At 37.6% G+C, this 20,168-nt stretch overlaps 1 protein-coding gene across 1 annotated transcript in view; it reads left to right on the plus strand.

The window, feature by feature from the left end:
• The first annotated feature begins 18,884 nt into the window (after positions 1-18,884).
• The window catches only part of LOC111143726 (chromosome unknown C1orf146 homolog), a 12,030-nt gene continuing 10,746 nt past the window's right edge, over positions 18,885-20,168 (plus strand). Inside the window, exon 1 of the mRNA XM_022497554.1 lies at positions 18,885-18,953. Within this exon, the coding sequence (XP_022353262.1) occupies positions 18,885-18,953 (69 nt within the window). The remainder of the gene's footprint in view (positions 18,954-20,168) is intronic.

Genomic DNA, 20,168 nt, shown 5'->3' on the forward strand with positions numbered 1-20,168 from the left:
TTCATCGTTGTAAAGCATCTCTCCTTATCTCTAGTGATGTTTCTTGTCTATTTTGTTTTTTATTAATATAGCTACTCCAACTGTCTTATGGTTACTGTTTGCATGGTGTATCCTTTTTCTATTTTAGGATTTTCATTCCATTTATATCTTTGAATCTAACACAGCATATAGTGGATTTTGCTTTGACTGGAACATTTTATCTGTTGACAGTTAATATGGCAGATTTATGCTTACTATTTAGGTTTTTGAAGAGATATAATCCACATAACACAAAAATAACCATTTTAAAGTGAATTAAAATGAATTTTTAAAGTGAATTAGAGTGAATTTTAAACTCAGTGATTTTTTAGCATATTCACTAAGCTGTACAACAATCACCACCATTAAATCTACAATTTTGTTATTTGTTCTTTATATGTATTTGTTGTTTCTGTTACTTTTTTACTACCATTTTTGTGATATATGAATATATTTTAGTTTACCACTTTAATTTCTCTGTTAATTTTTTTCCTTTTATTAAGTTTTTTTTTAGTGCTTTCTCTTGGGATTACAATATGCTTATTATTATTATTTTGGATTAATACTTTTTCTTGGCACTACAAAATGGATTCTCCCACTGTGGGATATTAGAATGACTTGCTTACAACCAAAATAATTTCTTTTGTTACTAGAAGCCTACTGTTAATATTGTCAGCATATTTTTTTTTTTAAGATTTTATTTTTTGACAGAGACACAGCAAAAGAGGGAAAACAAGCAGGGGGAGTGAGAGAGAGAGAGGAAGCCTTCCTGCTGAGGGGCTTGATCCCAGGACCCTGAGATCATGACCTGAGCTGAAAGCAGATGCTTAACGACTGAGCCACCCAGTCCCCCCTATTGTCAGCATATCTTATCACTAATTTTATAGGAACATAATTCATTGACCAACTACTTAGTAATCACCACTGTGCTAAGTGTTAAGGGAGTATAGTAAGGAGGTGAATTCATATCTCAAGTAGAGGGAAATCCTCTAATGATATTATTTAGGGAAAGTTAATTGTGGGATAATATTTGTCTGAGAAGGTTTTCTAGATTGAGATAGGAAGTTTGCATTTGCAGGGATAAGAGGGAGTATTTTAATGAGAAACCTGAGAGAATTTTGGAAGAGTTTAGAATAAGGATGGTATATATAAATGACAGCAATGGAAGTAAAAGGAATTAATCAAAATACCACACGCTTCTTGTCTCAAATGGCAGATTGACCTCATTTGTTTATCTTTTCTTCTTCTCCATACATTTGAAATGATAGTAAGGATTTTTAATAAATTAGCAAGCTATAAACAAGGAAAGAGTAAAATAGCAAGTCAGAAACTTAAAGGAGTATGAGGAAACTGAAAGAGAGGAATGGTAATCAATTTGGTTATAAAAGAAAGTTATCTGAGTGCCTACAGAGAGAGAAATTAATGAGAAGAGAAGAGCTTTGACTCATGGACAAGAGGCTGAGTACTGTACTTGGAAGCATCAGGTATTGGTGCACCTCAAGAGCAGAGTGTGGAAAGAGAAGATTGTTGAAAGTTCATAAGGAAATATTATTGGAACTTCCTTGGGTTCTCTTCTCCATCCTGAACATTCAGGAGAATTCATCCTACAATTCTTCTGTGGAGAAGGCTGGAGGTTTGTTTCTGGAGACATTCATCTGGGAAGATGGGTTTGGGAATATTGGGCACATCTCTTACCTTGTAAGAGATGTCTTCTGTAACCATCCGACATAAACTAGTAGCCTCCAGCACTCATTCCCCATGTACTCTGACTTATTTTTCTCCATGGCACACATTGCTCCCTTCCATCACTCTCTCCTTATCACCCATATTTGTATTTTTTTTTAATTGCTGGAATCATCTGACTAGAACAGAAGCTTCATGAGGGTGGAGATTTGTTTGTTTTGTTCACTGTTGTGTCTGTATTCCCTATCATATCAAATACATAAATATTTTTAGTAATAAATACATAAGTAAGAACAATTAAGGATCACTAGACATTTGAGGAAAACTTCCAACATGAAAAGTAGATTAAACAATCAATAAAAGAGGTATGTAGAGGGGCACCTGGATGGCTCAGTGGGTTAAGGCCTCTGCCTTCGGCTCAGGTCGTGGTCCCGGGGTCCTGGGATCGAGCCCCGCGTCAGGCTCTCTGCTCAGTGGGGAGCCTGCTTCCTCCTCTCTCTCTGCCTGCCTCTCTGCCTACTTGTGATCTCTGTCAAATAAATAAATAAATAAATCTTAAAAAAAAAAAGAGGTATGTCGAAAACTGAGACAATGTGGACAACAGAAGAAAACTTTAAAAAAATGTAATTAGTTACCTCAGAGTGGTGAGAGATACTGAATTCATAAAACAAAGGGATGCCATGAAGAAGAGTGATTGAAGAATAAGAACTAGTAACAAAATATATATATATATACATGTGGTAGTTTAAATTTAAAAAAATAAAACTCTTGGCTTCCGGTTTCTAGTCCAGCATATAAAGAGCATGGGAACTACTAATTCCATCCTAACAAGTAAAATGCTGAACAAACTGAAAAATCAATGACTCAAATCTGTCAGAGAAGTGAGGTCACAGGGTAAACTTCTGCGCCCAAAATTGTAGAGATAGAAGGACTAATACGAAGAATCACTTACTGGAGCAGAAATCAATAACCAGGAACCTCTGCAGATACGAGTACTGGGATGGGATGGGAAAATCTCAAGTATAATTGAAGAATTGCCAGGAGGCACTGTGTCAATAAGTGGGGAGACCCACTAATTAGGGGGCCCTGCCTTAATATGAGCTGTCCAAGCAGAATCCCATTGACTAGGTGGTTTAAACAATAGACATTTATTTTCTCACAGCTCTGGAGGCTGGAAGTCCTAAGATGCGGGGAGCCATCCTGGATGGATTCTGGTGAGAACTTTCATCCTAGCTTGCAGACAGTGGGCCTCTTTTTTGCTGTAGAATCTCCTCTTTTAAGGGCACTGATCCCATCTTGAGGGCCCCACTGTTGACCTCACCTCATCAAAGCCCGATTATCTCCCAAAGGACCCATTTCGAAATACCATCACATGCGGGACTAGGGCTTCATTATATGATTTTGGTGGAACATCATTCAGTCCATAGCAGGCCCCCACACTTTTGTGAGTTCTACCTCTGGGACCTCTACCAGCTTCTCACAGTGAATGTTGAAGAAAAATTCCTTTGTGCTTCTGGCAGGGGAAGAATAAAAAATCTTTTTGAAATATGTGAGAGCATCCTTTTCCTAAAAATTCTGCCTTCAAGATAGGGCACTTGAGTGGTTCAGTTGGTTAAACATCTGATTCTTGATTTTAGATCAGGTCATGATCCCAGGGTTGTGAGATCAAGCCCTGCTTTGAGCCCTGTGCTGGACGTGGAGCCTGCTTAAGACTCTCTCCTTCTCTCTCTCAAAATAAATAAATAAAATAAAATAACTAAAAAAAAAAAGTCTGCCCTCAAGAGAAGCTACTTTACCAGAACCTAACCCTCTTGGTATTTTCTCATAGACTAATCAACATGGGCAAAGTGTTAGCCCTCTCAGGCATCCTGTCCCACCTAAGCAGGGGAAAAAATCTGAGAGACTCTAGTGAAATTCACAGCTTAGCTGTGCAGGCTCCTGAAAAGACTGAGACCTAATACTAGGACTATAGAATCCTCCTCCCTTTATACCTTACCACCGTGTCACCAAAGGCCTGTGTACCAGTTTCTTTTACCAAATAGGTCACATTAGGCTTTGAACAAAAAACTAAGGCATACTAAAAGGGAGAAAACATAATTTGAAGAGACTGCATCAGAGTCAGGCCAAGATATAGCAGGGATGTTGGAATTATGAGACTAGGAATTTTAAACAACTGTAATTGCTACATGGGAGGATGTAATGGAAAAAGTAGACAATATAACAAGAACAGATGGGTAGTGTAAGCAGAGAGATGGAAATTGTAAGAAAGAATAAAAAAAGACGTGTTAGAAATAAAAGAGAATGTAACAGAAAAAACAGGAAAAATGCATCTGGTGGACTCATTAGTAGAATTGACACAGCTAAGGAAAGAATCTCTGAGCTTGAGGATATGCTAATAGAAAGTTCCAGAACTGAAAAGGAAAGAGAAAAAAGACTGCAAAAACTGAGCAAAATATCCAGGAACTGTGGGACGATTATAAGTGTAACATATGTGTAATGTGAATACCAAAAAGAGAAGAAAGAGAAAGGAACAGAAGAAATATTTGAAGCAGTGACTAAGAATTTCCATTTCCCCAAATTAATGCCAGACACCAAACCACAGATCTAGGAATCTCAGGGAACACCAAGGATGATAAATGACAAAACAACAACAAAACAAAACCCCACCTAGACATATTATACTCAAACTACAGAAAATCAAAGATAAGGGAAAAAAAAAAACCTTTGGAGCTGGTTAGGAAAAATCACCTGGAAAATGAAAAAAAAAAAAAAAGAAAACAGTAGAGGACCAAGATCAAGCTATGAGATCTAATACCCAACTAATAGCAGTTGCAAGGGGAAAAAAAAGAATATTGGAAATATTAAATAAGTATTACAAAGTAGTTTTCTAGAATTGAAAATGAGTATCCAGATTAAAAGGTCTTGCTGAATGGCCACAGTCGCCAAACTGTAGAAAGAACCAAGATGCCCTTCAACAGACGAATGGATAAGGAAGATGTGGTCCATATACACTATGGAGTATTATGCCTCCATCAGAAAGGATGAATACCCAACTTTTGTAGCAACATGGATGGACTGGAAGAGATTATGCTGAGTGAAATAAGTCAAGCAGAGAGAGTCAATTATCATATGGTTTCACTTATTTGTGGAGCATAACAAATAACATGGAGGACATGGGGAGATGGAGAGGAGAAGGGAGTTGAGGGAAATTGGAAGGGGAGGTGAACCAAGAGAGACTGTGGACTCTGAAAAACAATTTGAGGGTTTTGAAGGGGCAGGGAGTGGGAGATTGGGGGAAACAGGTGGTGGGTATTAGGGCACGGATTGCATGGAGCACTGGGTGTGGTGCAAAAACAATGAATACTGTTATGCTGAAAAGAAATAAAAAATAAAAATAAAGAAAAATAAAAGGTCTTGCTGAGTACTTAGCACAATGCAGGTATAAAGATCTCCCCAAAGACACATTGGTGTGAAATTTCAGAACACTAGAGATTAGGAAAGATGCTAAACATTAAGGTATTAAAAAGCTTCTGGATAAAACAAATGAAAAATGAATCACTTACACAGTAGGAATATGAATTAGCATGAAATGTCCACAGCTACATGGGTTGTCTAGAAAACAGTAGAGTAATATTTATAAAGTTCTCAAAGAAAACATATCTAATAGGATACACAGGCACAAACATATATAAATACATGCATAAATATTTATAAATACCAATCAAATATGGAGATAGGATAAAGATTTTAAAATATTCAAGGGCTCAAATTACATGTGTTTATATTATTTATTTGCTGTGCATACTCTTTTTAAGGGAACTACTAAAGAATGTTCAGTGAAACAAAAAAATAAATCAAGGAAAGGGAAACATGGCTCTAACACAGGAGAGAGGTGATGGGAAGTCCCAGAATGACCGCTAATGAATCAGAGAAATATCCAGTTTATCTGCAGGAATGAGAAGGGATCTCTAGGGAGAAAAATGTAACTGAGGGATTGTGTTGGAACATTTGAAAAAAGTACCAAAAGTCTTCTGAAAATAGGTTATTGTTTTGTTTTGGTTGAAAGATTGATTTAAGTATATAATGATAATATGTTTGTATTTTAATATGTATTAAGTCATTTGATTTTCTTAATGACTCTGAGATATTGACAAGCCAGTATTTTCATCTCATTATGTATAATTATATGTGTGAAAATAGGCTTAAAGACATTGAGTGATTACAGTATTAGAGGTAAGACTAGAACCCTGGTCTAACTCCCATTGTATTTTTTCTACTATACTATGGATCTTCTACCAAAAGGTCTGAATGTATGCCTTATATTTGACACATATTCCGCATACATTCCACATCCTCACTGAATCATAAAAGCCATAAGCACCCATTTTGTTTTTTGCAGTTCTACCCCTCCCCCACAGACACACCACCAATAATCTAACATAGTTCTTCTTGTTGCTAACGTATTTTTACTCCTTTACGTTTCACCAGACATTAAACTAAACTCAGTGGACAGGAACCTTCATTCTGCTTCTGGAATTTGTCTTTATATTTGATCCCCCTGGCATTTGAATTCCATCTTTCTCTTTCATTTTTCTTCTTTTAAATGTGTTTGGAAATTTATTTTTATACATTTAACTACATATGCAGGGTTTTTTTTCTCTTTCATTCCTGACTCTGCTGCAACTTATGGAACTCAACCCCATATACTTCTTTTGGTTTAAAACAACTTTGCATCTAATTGGCCTTATTTTAGGCAAGAATAAGCATTTGGCAACTATTTCCAGAGCTCTTCAGGAAAGACCCTTAAATATATGGAGTACCAGGTATCTACTTTCCAATGGCCATTCGCTTCTTGCTTTTTTGCCACCAAGTCACTACATCCTCTTCAAAATATTTCTTGATAGCCAACAAGATATTTTATAAGCATGTAATTCTATTTGTATATTTATTATGAACTATGACATATGTGCTCAGGGTAAAGACCCAGAAAGTCATTTAATTCACTTCTGATTAGATATCATTCCATTTGTTCAAGATGATAGTAAATTGGTAATAAGAAAAGCTCTCAACCAAGAACACAGCCTCTGTAGAATGTAAGTTTATTTTTACCACTTAATTCTTCTGCCTCCACAGATTGCTTTGTCACTTGTACACTAACTACAGATCTGTATTCATAGCATAGTTTTTGAAAGCATTGTTTATTGCCTAACATATATACATTTATTTGTCCGCACCCATCACCCAACAAGTAATCAGCCAGATCATGGTAGAATACTTTGGCTTCCTTATGTCTTATGGTGAAAATGCTTAGTTGATCTACACAGCTGCCACATATATAAAATCCCCCACATTTTTTTTACCCCCAGCCCTTTGGTCAACCTGATAGAGAACTAGAGTTCATTATAGGTATGCTGAGCTCTTGTTGATGCATTGACCAGCTGCATGAGAGATACAGTGAAAGGGTATGTATGACCCAGAAGAGGAGTTCATGTGGCTTCAATCTGTTCCTAAGAATCTGATCCCAGAATACTCAGAGTCTCACCAGGTAAACTCAGCAAACCCTGCCTTGTTTTCTAGGAATAAAGACTATGACATTGTGAGGGATGGTGCCTTTTAAGCTAGCTTGATCCGTCTCTACACCACATATTTCTAGCTCATAAAGACACATGGCAAAAACCTTCCAGTGTTAATGGCAATCTTTCAGGACCTACCTTATTTGTTCCCAGCTTGCCATAACCTTTATTTTGCTTCTTACTTCTGGACTACTGTTTGTATTTAGCAAAAATGCCAGGCACTGTGCTAGGCATTGGGAATACAGAGATGAATAATACATGGTCCCTTCTCTTGGGGAGCCTCCAATGAGAAGTTTCTTCATTGAGAATACAACTGTGTAAAGAAATTTAACTATATTAATGAATAATTTAACAGATATGCTTGGGGAACTATAGATCCACAGAAGAGGAAGGTCATGGTTGCCTGTGGAAAACGGAAAGTTTTTTGGAGGAAGTAACACACAAACTGCTAATTTTTAAAAATAACTAGGAATTGACAAGAAAGTGAGGGGAATTTTAGTCAGAATATCTAAAGAAATGAGGTGTGAAAAAGCATATCTTGTTTAGGACTACAGGTGCTTCAGAATGGCTAGAGGACATGTAATATGTTAAGGAATGGTAGAACATGAGGCTGAAAAGGAAAGAATTTGTACACCTTGAGTAGGCCATGGTGAATCATTAAAGGATTTTAATTGGGGAGGAATATGATATTTTTGGTTATGTGAGATAATTCCATGTTATTGCAAATTATTTATAATTGGGAAAGTTTGGGACCAGATCAAATGTCCAATGTAAATTACCAGGGATAATTGAAGGGTAGCAGAATATGCCTGTTTGACATAAAGATTATTTTGAGCTGATTATTTTAAGAAATACAGACATAGGAGAAGCTCTGAAAACAGCGACGAAGTTTACCCATTTGTAAGGTACATTTACACTTAGGAAGAAAGTCTCCATTTTTTAAGTATCTTCCTCTCTGTGTCAGGAAAAGAAGGATGACTCTAAATCACAAGAAACTTAAAGATGGCACTGACTTAATCTGCATGACGAACTTTACTCTTGTTTACTGTGTTTTTCCTGGTACCTTCCCAACACTGGCCTCTCCCACATCTTTCTTTTGTCTTTACCTGAAGATGTATTTAAGGTGGTGGCCAAGGCTCTCTCAAGGAATTAACCTATTTTTTTCTGGTTATCTTCTATGTATATGTGTTACATGTATACATGTTAAAAAATGGTTTTTCTCTTGTTAATCTGTCTTTTATTATAGGGGATCTCAACCAAGAACTCAAAGGTAAAAGGAAAATTATTTTCCTTTCCTGCATAAGGGTCAAATAGAGGGTGGCATATCTATACAACAGAAAATTATATAGCCTTTACATGTTTTTTATAAATATGTAAGGAAGTAACTTATGACAGATATTAAATGAAAACACTGGAGTGTAAGTTCTAAATATATGGAGAGATACACCATATTCATAAGTGGAAAGACTCAATTTCATAAAGAATTTTGTTTTTTCCAAATTGTTTTATAGATAAATGCACTTTTAATTTTAAAGATCATCTAAAGTTTTTTTAAAGCAATTGACATGATTTTAAAATTTATGGCGGGGGGATTGCACCTGGGAGGCTCAGTCGGTTAAGCCTTTTGGCTCAGGTCACGATCCCAGGGTCATGAGATCGAGCCCCATGTCAGGCTCTGCACTAAGTGTAGAGTCTGCTTGCAATGCTCTTGCTCCTCTGACCCTCCCCCAACTTGTGATCTCTCTCACTCTCTCTCTAAATGAATAAATAAAATCTTTTAAGAATAAATAAAGTTAAAAAAAAAGAATAAATAAAGTAAAATTTATAGAGAAGGAAAAAATCCCAAGAACACAAATAGCACTACTGAAAAAGAAGAGTAAAATATTGGGACTTCCCATATAGAAATCAAGACTTTTTATAAAACTATAAAATTAAAAACAGAATGACATTGAATTGGGAATAATCAAACTGAATAATGGAGTAGAATAGAGAACCCAGAAGCAGACCTATGAATATATGAAAACATTGTTTCACTAAGGTGGCATTGCAAATAACCAGGGGAGAAAAGACTACTACATAGTGTTGAGACACCTAAGTAGTCATATTTTTAGAAAAAGAAATTGGATCCCTTCAGACTCTATCCAAAATTCTAGAAGAATTAAAGACTTATATGTGAAAGATCAGTCTAAAAATTTAGAAGACAATGAAAATATCTGTGACTTTTGGGTAGAGAGGATTTCTTAAGAACTAAAAAGCACTGAGAATAAATGGAAACATTGATAAATTTGACAATATTGAAAATTGTGTATCAAATAATATCAAGAAGGGGAAAAGGCCAGTCTAAACTGGGAGAAAATACAAATAGCTGACAAAAAATAATATATAGAATATATAAGGAAATCCTACAAATGAATGAAAAAAGAAAAGGAAAATCTAATAGAAAAATGGACAAAAGACATACCCGTTTCACAGAAATAGAAATATGGCTTAAGAGTGTCAGTGTCAATAATAATCAGAAACGTGCTAAATTTAGACTATGGTGAAACTCATCTTACTGCTACTAGATTCACAATAAATAATTTTTACCTTGCCTCCCACCCATCTCAGACAACTGTACTTTAAACTTTAGCACACTAATCTTTTTGAAATTCTTTTATTATATCATTTTCTTTTATTATTTGGTTACCAATGTGTTATAGTACCTTGTGTTCTTTTTTTAAATTAGCATATAATGTATTATTTGTTTCAGGGGTACAGGTCAGTGATTAATCAGTCTTACACAATTCACAGCACTCATACCCTTCCCAATGTCTATCATCCGGCCATCCCATCCCTCTTGTCCCCCTCCACTCCAGCAACCCTCAGTTTTTTTCTTGAGACCAAGAGTCTCTTAATGTCTTCTCCCTCTGTTTCATCTTGTTTCATTTTTCCCTCCCTTCCCCTTGATCCTCTGTCTCGTTTTTCAAATTCCTCAAATCATTGAGATCATATGATAATTGTCCCTTTCTGATTGACTTAGTTCACTCAGCATAATACCCTCTAGTTCCATCCATGTTATTGCAAATGGCAAGATTTTGAGGTTTTTTGATGACTGCATAATATTCCAGTGTGTGTATGAATGTGTGTGTGTGTGTGTGTGTGTGTGTGTATGTGTATACCACATCTTTATCCATTCATCTGTTGATGGACATCTAGGCTCTTGTCCACTGTCCGGATAGTGGACAAACAATAGTTTGGCTATTGTGGAGACACTGCAGCTATAAACGTTCAGGCGCACATGCCCTGTTGGATCACTACATTTGTATCTTTGGGGTAAATACCCAGTAGTGCAATAAATAATAGAAAAATAGTCTTTTTTCCATTGGACATTTTTTCCTGCTTTGTTGAAGATTAGTTGGCCATAGAGTTGAGGGTCTATTTTTGGGCTCTCTATTCTGTTCCATTGATCTATGTGTCTGTTTTTCTGACAGTACAATACTGTCTTGATGATGACTGCTGTGTAATAGAACTTGAAGTCTGGAATTGTGATGCCACCAGCTTTGCTTTTCTTTTTCAGCATTCGTCTGGCTATTCAGGGTCTTTTCTGGCTCCATACAAATTTTAGGATTATTTGTTCCATTTCTTTGAAAAAAGTTGATGGTGTTTTGATAGGTATTGCATTAAATGGGTAGATTGCTCTAGGTAGCATAGACATTTTCACAATATTTGTTCTTCCAATTCATGAGCATGGAATGTTCCTCCATTCTTGGTGTCTTCCTCAATTTCTTTCATCAATATTCTATAGTTTTCTGAGTACAGATTCTTTGCCTCTTTGGTTACATTTATTCCTACGTATTTTACGGTTTTGGGTGCAATTGTAGATGGGATTGACTCCTTAATTTCTCTCTCTTCTGTCTTATTGTTGGTGTATAGAAATACAGCTGATTTTTGTGCACTGATTTCATATCCTGACACTTTACTGAATTCCTGTATAAGTTCTAGCAGTTTTGGAGCAGTCTTTAGGGTTTTCCACATAAAGTATCATATCACCTGCAAAGAGTGAGAGTTTGACTTCATCTTTGCTGATTTGGATGCCTTTTATTTCTTTTTGTTGTCTGCTGAGCCTAGGAATTCTAGTACTATGTCGAATAGCAGTGGTGATAGTGGACAGCCCTGCCGTGTTCCTGACCTTAGCGGAAAAGCTCTCAGTTTTTCCCCGTTGGGATTGATACTCGCTGTGGATTTTTCATAGATGGCTTTGATGTTATTGAGGTATGTACCCTCTATCCCTACACTTTGAAGAGTTATGGTCAAGAAAGGATGCTGTACTTTGTCAAATGCCTTTTCAGCATACATTGAGAGTATCATATGGTTCTTATTCTTTCTGTTATTAATGTATTGTATCACATTGATTGATTTGTGGATGTTGAACCAACCTTGCAGCCCAGGAATAAATCCCATGTGGTCGTGGTGAATAATCCTTTTAATGTACTGTTGGATCCTATTGGCTAGTATTTTATTTTTATTTTTATTTTTTTTAAGATTTTATTTATTTATTTGACACAGAGAGAGAGAGAGATCACAAGTAGGCAGAGTGGCAGGCGGGAGTGGGGGGGGGAAGCATACTCCCTGCTGAGCAGAGAGCCTGATGCGGGGCTCCATCCTAGGACTCTGAGATCATGACCTGAGTGGAAGGCAGAGGCTTTAACCCACTGAGCCACCCAGGTACCCTATTGGCTAGTATTTTGGTGAGAATTTTTGCATCTGTGTTCATCAAGGATATTGGTCTGTAATTCTCCTTTTTGATGGGATCTTTGTCTGGTTTTGGGATCAAGGTAATGCTGACCTCATAAAATGAGTTTGGAAGTTTTCCTTCCATTTGTATATTTTGTAACAGTTTCAGGAGAATAGGTATTAATTATTTTTTAACTGTTTGGTAGAATTCCCTTGGGAAGATGTCTGGCACTGGGGTCTTGTTGGGAGATTTTTGATTACCATTTCAATTTCCTTACTGGTTATGAGTCTGTTCAGGTTTTCTATTTCTTCCTGGTTTAGTTTTGGTACTTTATAGTCTCTAGGAATGTGTCCATTTCTTCCAGATTGTCTAATTTGCTGGTGCATAAGTTGCTCATAATACGTTCTTACAATTGTTTATTTCTTCAGTGTTGGTTTTGACCTCTCCTCTTTCATTCATTCTCTTTTCTTCTTGATAAGTCTGGACAGGAGTTTATCTATCTTATTAATTCTTTCAAAGAACCACCTTCTAGTTTTGTTGGCCTGCTCTACTGTTCTTTTGGTTTCTATTTCATTGGTTTCTGCTCTTATCTTTATTATTTATCTTCTGCTGCTGGGTTTAGGCTTTCTTTCCTGTTATTTCTCCATCTCCTTTTTCTGCATGACTTTGAAAACCTTAACAATACATGCTTCTCTTTCACGTTTATTATCACCTGATACGAGATTGTTACTTTGATACCTGGAAGCATATTAAAATAGTTGCATGCTATAATTACCAAGAAGGCATTTCCAAGTCATGTTTACTTTGTTGCTCCCAAAAAAAGAATGCTCATTTTCTCCCTTCCTCCTTTTTTGCTCCCCTTCCCTCCCTCTCTTCCTCCTTAACTCTTCACTCCTTTCTTCCCCTGGAATGTGTACTTCCTGTTGCACATGTACAGTGTTAAGGAAACTATGTAAAAAAGATGTCATTTTCTTTTGCCATTTAACTGTGTCTCCTGTCTTGCCATTTTATTTTTGAGGAAATAGTCATAACTCCATTAACACTTTCTGTAGCAAATATTAACTACTGCCCATATTTATAAAATTGTTCAGATTTAAAACCTTGGTGATACTCATAAATTAGTGTAATTCTTTAAAAACCCCATCAGATTTACATGTTACTTATACAGTAACTAGGAGCATTTGTATTAGTTGTTTCTTCATTTTCTTCATCTGATACATCTAAGAACTCAAGTACCATCTTTCCTTCAAGATGACTTTTTTACTTGGAATCAGTTAATACATTAGATTTGCCAGTTCTTTTTTTTTTTTATATAGAGTTAAAGAGAAATAAATCAAATCATACTAAAAAAAAAAAAAAGGTTAGGTTGTGTATTTGAGACCTTTCTTGTTTCTTGAAAAAGGCTTGTAGTGCTATATACTTTCCTCTTAGGACTGCCTTTGCTGCATCCCAAAGATTTTGAACAGTTGTGTTTTCATTTTCATATGCTTCCATGAATTTTTTACATTTTTCTTTAATTTCTTGGTTGACCCATTCATTCTTTAGTAGGATGATCTTTAGCTTCCAGGTATTTGAGTTCTTTCCAACTTTCCTCTTGTGATTGAGTTCAAGTTTCAGAGCATTGTGGTCTGAAAATGTGCAGGGAATGATCCCAGTCTTTTGCTACCAGTTGAGACCTGATTTGTGACCCAGGATATGATCTATTCTTGAGAATGTTCCATTTGCACTAGAGAAGAATGTGTATTCTGTTGCTTCGGGATGGAATGTTCTGAGTATATCTGTGATGTCCATCTGTTCCAGTGTGTCATTTAAAACCTTTATATTCTTGTTGATCTTTTGCTTAGACGATCTGTCCATTTCAGTGACAGGGGTGTTAAAGTCCCTTACTATTACTATACTATTGTTGCTATGGTTTTTTTTTTGGTTTTTTTTTTTTTTTTGGCTTATATAATTGGCTGCTCCCATGTTAGGGGCATAGATATTTAAAATTGTTAAATCTTCTTGTTGGACAGACCCTTTGATTATGATATAGTGACTTTCCTCATCTCTTATTATAGTCTTCAGTTTATTTTTTTTAAAGATTTTATTTATTTATTTGACAGAGATCACAAGTAGGCAGAGAGACAGGCAGAGAGAGAGAGAGGAGGAAGCAGGCTCCCTGCCAAGCAGAGAGTCTGATGCGGGACTCGATTCCAGGACCCTGAGATCGTGACCTGAGCCAAAGGCAGAGGCTTAACCCACTGAGCCACCCAGGCACCCTATAGTCTTCAGTTTAAAATCCAATTTGTCTGATAAAAGGATTGCCACCCCAGCTTTCTTTTGATGTCCATTAGCATGGTAAATGGTTTTCCACCTTGTCACTTTAAATCTGGAGGTGTCTTTGGGTCTAAAATGAGTCTCTTGCAGACAGCATATCAGTTGGTCTTTTTTTTTTATCCATTCTGATACCTGTGATTTTGATTGGGGCATTTAGCCCATTTACATTCAGGGTAACTATTGAAAGATGAATTTAGTGCCATTGTATTGCCTGTAAGGTGACTGTTACTGTACGTTGTCTCTGTTCCTTTCTGTTCTTGTTACTTTTAGGCTCTCTCTTTGCTTAGAGGACCCCTTTCAGTATTTCCTGTAGGGCTGGTTTGGTATTTGTAAATTCTTTCAGTTTTTGTTTGTTCTGGAAGCTTTTTATCTCTCCTATTTTTTTAAATGATTTTATTTATTTATTTGACAGAGAGAGAGGGAACATAAGAGGGGGAGTGTGAGAGGGAGAAGTAGGCTTCCCACTGACCAGGAAGCCCGATGTGGGGCTCGATCCCAGGACCCTGGGATCATGACCTGAGCTGAAGGCAGACATTTAATGACTGAGCCACCCAGGTGCCCCATCTCTCCTTCTATTTTCAGTGACAGCCTAGCTGAGTATAGTATTCTTGGCTCCATATTTTTCTTGTTTATTGCTCTGAATATATCATGCCAGTCCTTTCTGGCCTTCCAGGTCTCTGTGGATAGGCCTGCTGCCAGTCTAATATTCCTACCATTGTAGGTTACAGATCTCTTGTTCCTGAGCTGCTTTCAGTATTTTTTGTTGTTGTTGTCTCTGAGACTTTTAAGTTTTACTGTTAGATGACAGGGTGTTAACCTATTTTTATTGATTTTTGAGGAGGATTCTCTGTGCCTCCTGGATTTTGATGGCTGTTTCCTTCCCCAAATTAGGGAAGTTCTCCACTTTAATTTGCTCCAGTATTCCTTCTGCTCCTCTCTTGTTCTCCTTCTGGGATCCCAGTTATTCTAATGTTGTTTTGTCTTGTGGTATCACTTATCTCTTGAATTCTTCCCTCATGATTTGATAGTTGTTTATCTCTCTTTATCTCAGCTTCTTTATTCTTTATCATCTTGTCTTCTATATCACTAATTCTCTCTTCTGCCTCATTTATTCTGCAGTAAGAGCCTCCATTTTTTATTGAACTTCATTAATAGCCTTTTTGATCCCAACTTGGTTAGATTTTAGTTCTTTTATTTCTCCAGAAAGGGATTCTCTAGTATCATCTATGCTTTTTTCAAGCTTAGCTAATATATTTATAATTGTCATTCTGAACTCTATTTCTGACATCTTACTAATGTCCTTACTGATTAGGTCCCTGGCAGTCGGTACTGCCTCTTGTTCTTTTTTTTTTTTTTTTTTTTTTTTGAGGTGAGTTTTTCTGTTTTGTCATTTTGTCCAGAGAAGAATAGATGAATGAGAGAACAAAATGGTAAAGGGTAACAATGACTCCTGAAAAATATACACTAAACAAATCAGAAGAGACCCACAACTGGGAGGTGAAGAAAGGAAAGTAAAGAAAAAAAAGAATATGAACAGGCTGGTGAATAGAATGGAACCACACACTAGATTTTGGGTGTATTTTGATCTTTTAGAAGAAACTGCCTCCCAAAATTTTAAGAAAGAAAGATATATATATATATATATACATACATATATATATATATATATATATATATATATATATGGGTAAATACGATGAAGGGATGGAATATGACTGTAAAGATGAAAATTAAAAAATATTTTAAAAGAGGAATTGATGAGAAGTTGGTTGAAAAAAGAAAGAAAAAAATTTAAAAAAAAAAGAGAGAATGTGATCAGGCAGGAGACTAGAACAAAGCCATACAGTAGATTTAGGGTGTATTTTGGTCTGTTAGAAGAAACTGTATCCCAAAATTAAAACACACACACACACACACACACACACATATATAGAAAAAATAAGGTTAAATACAACGAAGGGGTAGAATATGATTATAAAAATGAAAATTAAAACAGATTTTTAAAAAATGTATTGATAAGATGTTGGTTAAAATAGGAAAATGGAAAAATAAGAAAAAAGAAAGTTAAAAATTTTTAACTTTGAAAGACTAAAGAATCATGGGGAAAAAGCCATGAATTCTATGTGCTGTATTCCCCTAGCACTGGAGTTTTGCAGTTCTCATTGGTTGGTAACCTTGTTCTTGGCTGGATGTTCTTGCTGATACTCTGGGGGAGGGGCCTGTTGCTATGATTCCAAGGCAGAATTTCACTGCCCTTTCCAGGGGCCAGGATAAGTAATCTGCTCAGTTTTGCTCTCAGTAGCTTTTGTTCCCTGAATACTTTCCGTTCAGCTTTGGAGGATGAGAATGAAAGTGGTGGCCTCTGAATCTCTGGCCTGGAGGAGCTGAGAGCTTGGGGTCCCATTCCTTAGTGCGCCCTCGGAGAAAAGCAATCATTCCTGTCTCCCTGGTCTCTGGCTGTGCTCTGTGCTCACCCAGCCTGTGACTGAGCATTCCTATCTCTGGCACATGGCACCATTTGGAGTCTCCAAACCCAGCCAATTCCTGCAGTGCACTCCTGCGCCACTCTTCCTGGTGGAGGAAGTGGTGGGGGTCTCCCCAGGTCTGCCACTTTTGGGGTTCTTGTTCAAAGAGCAGTGGCCCGACTTTGCCAGGGATCATGGTTTATGGCAACCCCAAGCTGAGAGCCCACTCCTTGTCTCCGTGTTTGCAGCCGGCTTCCCTGTTCTGATACTTGGGAGCTCTGCCACACTCAGGCACCCTCAGTCTTTCTGTGATCCTGAAGGTCCTGAGACACACTGTCCCTGCAAGAGCTCCATCCCTCACTTACCCTCTGGAGCAACGTCCCTCAGTGGAGTGGACTTCTAAAAGTTCTGATTTTGTGCTCTGCTGCTCGATCGCTTGCCAGGAGCCGGCTGATGGAGGCTCCCTCCCCCCAAGGTCTGTCTTCCCATATATCACCTCGGATTCACTTCTCTGCACATCCAACCTTCCAGAAAGTGGTCACTTTTCTATTCATAGAATTGCTGCTATTCTTTTCTTCAATCTCCTGTTGAGTTTGTAGGTGTTCAGAATGGTTTGATAACTATCTAGCTGAATTCCTGGGAGTAGAGGAAATTTAGGTCTTCTACTCCTATGCCATCTTGCTCTATCATTTTGTGTTGTTCTTGCCCAGAATACTCTTCCTTCCTTTAGTATAACATTTCTTAAAGTATGGTCCCCAGACAGGCATTAACAGCACCAATAGAAATACACATATATTGGCCCCACCTCTCAACTATCTTTTCAAGGATGTTTGTGTAATGAATAATTTTGTAGGTTAGAGATAGTGTTTTGCTCTATAAAGCACAGGGCAGGTTTGATTGAAGCCCATTATAAAAATTAGGGATTCCTAAGCTCAGGGTTCCTCTCCTATAATACAACTCACTGTTTCTGCTGATATTACCTGGCCTTTGCCCCATAACTGTGTGAGAATTGGACTTGGGGGATTGCTGCAAGAGAATGAGGATCCTGAGGTGCCTGGGTGGCAGTCAGTTAAGCATTCGACTCTTGATTTTGGCTCAGGTCATGATCTCAGGGTTGTGAGATTGACCCTCATGTTGGGCCTGTACTCAGTTGGGAGTACACTTGATATTCTCTCTCTCCTTCTCCCCATCTCTCCATGTTCTCTGTCTCGCTGTAAAAAAAATAAATCTTTAAAAAATAGAAAGAATGAGATTACTTCTCTTGCTGCGAGTAAAAAAAAACAAGTAAAAAACCATTCTTTGTCCTCTGATCCAAGAGTCTTATATTTTTTGTTATATCCATGAAACTGTGGCAGGCTAACTTCTTTTTAGTTTACAAATACAATAAAACTACAGACCTTTGACAGTTCTTGACGCAAGTCTTCTTTTATGAAGTTTGTGCCCTGAAATGGGAGCCATTGCTTTTAGTAATTGTTAATAGAGTTAAATAACAAAAATTCAACTGAGTAAATTTAAAAATCAGATTGGCTTCATTCAGTGAATCATGAATTGGGCAACATCCCAATTAGCAAGGGAAAGGAGCTCCACCAGCTGTAGAAAAGGGAGGTTTTTAAAGACAGATGGAAAAAAGAAATTATTTGCAAAGAATGCCTTGTTTCAGGCAAGGTCGCCTTCCTGAGGGGAAGGGTAGGGGTTTATTGGGTGGATTATTTATTTCTCTAGTGCAAACCAGGTAATTTGGTGTTAACTTGTTAAAGGTTACATACATTCAAGGGGGTTGAAACCGTAGTTAGATTAGGTATTACATTTTGGTTTACTGATGTGGGGTTAGCACAAGTGACTACATTTTGGGTGTTCTTTCTCTTTTTTAACAGTAGGAAGCATGGTATTGCATGCAACATGAAGCATGGTATTGAAAAAGCCTAATGTATACCAAGACATATTTTTCAGTGTCAGATTTTAACTTTCAAATATTCTTTAGCATGTCTCCATTAATCTAGTTGCATTTCTGTTTTTAATTTTCATTCAAAAAACATTTCTACATTGTCCTGTTTGCTCCTTCTTTTTTTCAGATTGTGGCACCATTAGAACCTGGGTGGATCCAGAGACAGACAGATGGCTGAAAATGGCAGAAAAGAAAAAATAAAATGGACAACAACTATTATTATTAGCTCATCTCTTAAGGTAAAGAGGCATTTGGCCATTGATCTTTAATTTAAAAATTAAAAGCAATAGTACAATATTTTAAAAATATCCTCAGCTTGATTTCCAAAGTTCTGTGGATCCACAAGCACATAAACTAAATGTATTTTAAAGATAAATTCTAAACTTTACTGCATCCGACAGAAGAGTCAAGATGGCGGAGAAGTAGCAGGCAGAGACTACTTCAGGTAGCGGGAGATCAGCTAGATAGCTTATCTAAAGATTGCAAACACCTACAAATCCAACGGGAGATCGAAGAGAAGAAGAACAGCAACTCTAGAAACAGAAAATCAACCACTTTCTGAAAGGTAGGACTGGCAGATAAGTGAATCCAAAGCGACGGGAAGATAGACCGTGGGGGGAGGGGCCGGCTCCCGGCAAGCGGCGGAGCAACGGAGCACAAAATCAGGACTTTTAAAAGTCTGTTCCGCTGAGGGACATCGCTCCAGAGGCTTAACCGGGGTGAAGCCCACGCGGGGTCACCGTGGCCTCAGGTCCTGCAGGGTCACAGAAGGATCGGGGGTGTCTGAGTGTCGCAGAGCTTACAGGTATTAGAACAGGGAAGCCGGCTACAGAGACAGAGCTGAGGAGTGAGCTCTAACCTCGGGGTTACCTTGAACCGGTCGCAGGCTCGGTCAGCTCGGAGCGCGGCCGGAGGCCAGGGTGACGAGAGTAATTGGGCGCTGTTCTCTGAGGGCGCACTGAGGAGTGGGGCCCCGGGCTCTCAGCTCCTCTGGGCCGGAGACCGGGAGGCCGCCATCTTCATTCCCGCCCTCTGGAACTCTACGGAAAGCGCTCAGGGAACAAAAGCTCCCGAAAGCAAACCCGATCAGATTACTCAGACCGGCCCAGGTAAGGGCGGTGCAACTCCGCCTGGGGCAAAGACACTTGAGAATCACTACAACAGGTCCCTTCCCCAGAAGAGCAATAAGAAACCCAGCCAGGACCAAGTTTACCTACCAAGGACTGCAGTTTCAATACCAAGGAGAGCAGTGGAATTCCAGAGGAGGAGAAAGCAAAGCACGGAACTCATGGCTTTCTCCCCATGATTCTTTAGCCTTGCAGTTAATTTAATTTTTTTTTCTTTTTCAATTTTTTTTTTTCTGCTAAATTTTTTTAACTTTTACCCTTTTCTTTTTTAACGTTTTTTAACTAGTTTATCTAATATATATATATATATTTTTTTTTCCTTTTTAT

Source organism: Enhydra lutris, unplaced genomic scaffold (genome assembly GCF_002288905.1).
Source record: "Enhydra lutris kenyoni isolate GAN:26980312 unplaced genomic scaffold, ASM228890v2 scaffoldscaffold9, whole genome shotgun sequence".
NCBI classification, from domain to species: Eukaryota; Metazoa; Chordata; class Mammalia; order Carnivora; family Mustelidae; genus Enhydra; species Enhydra lutris.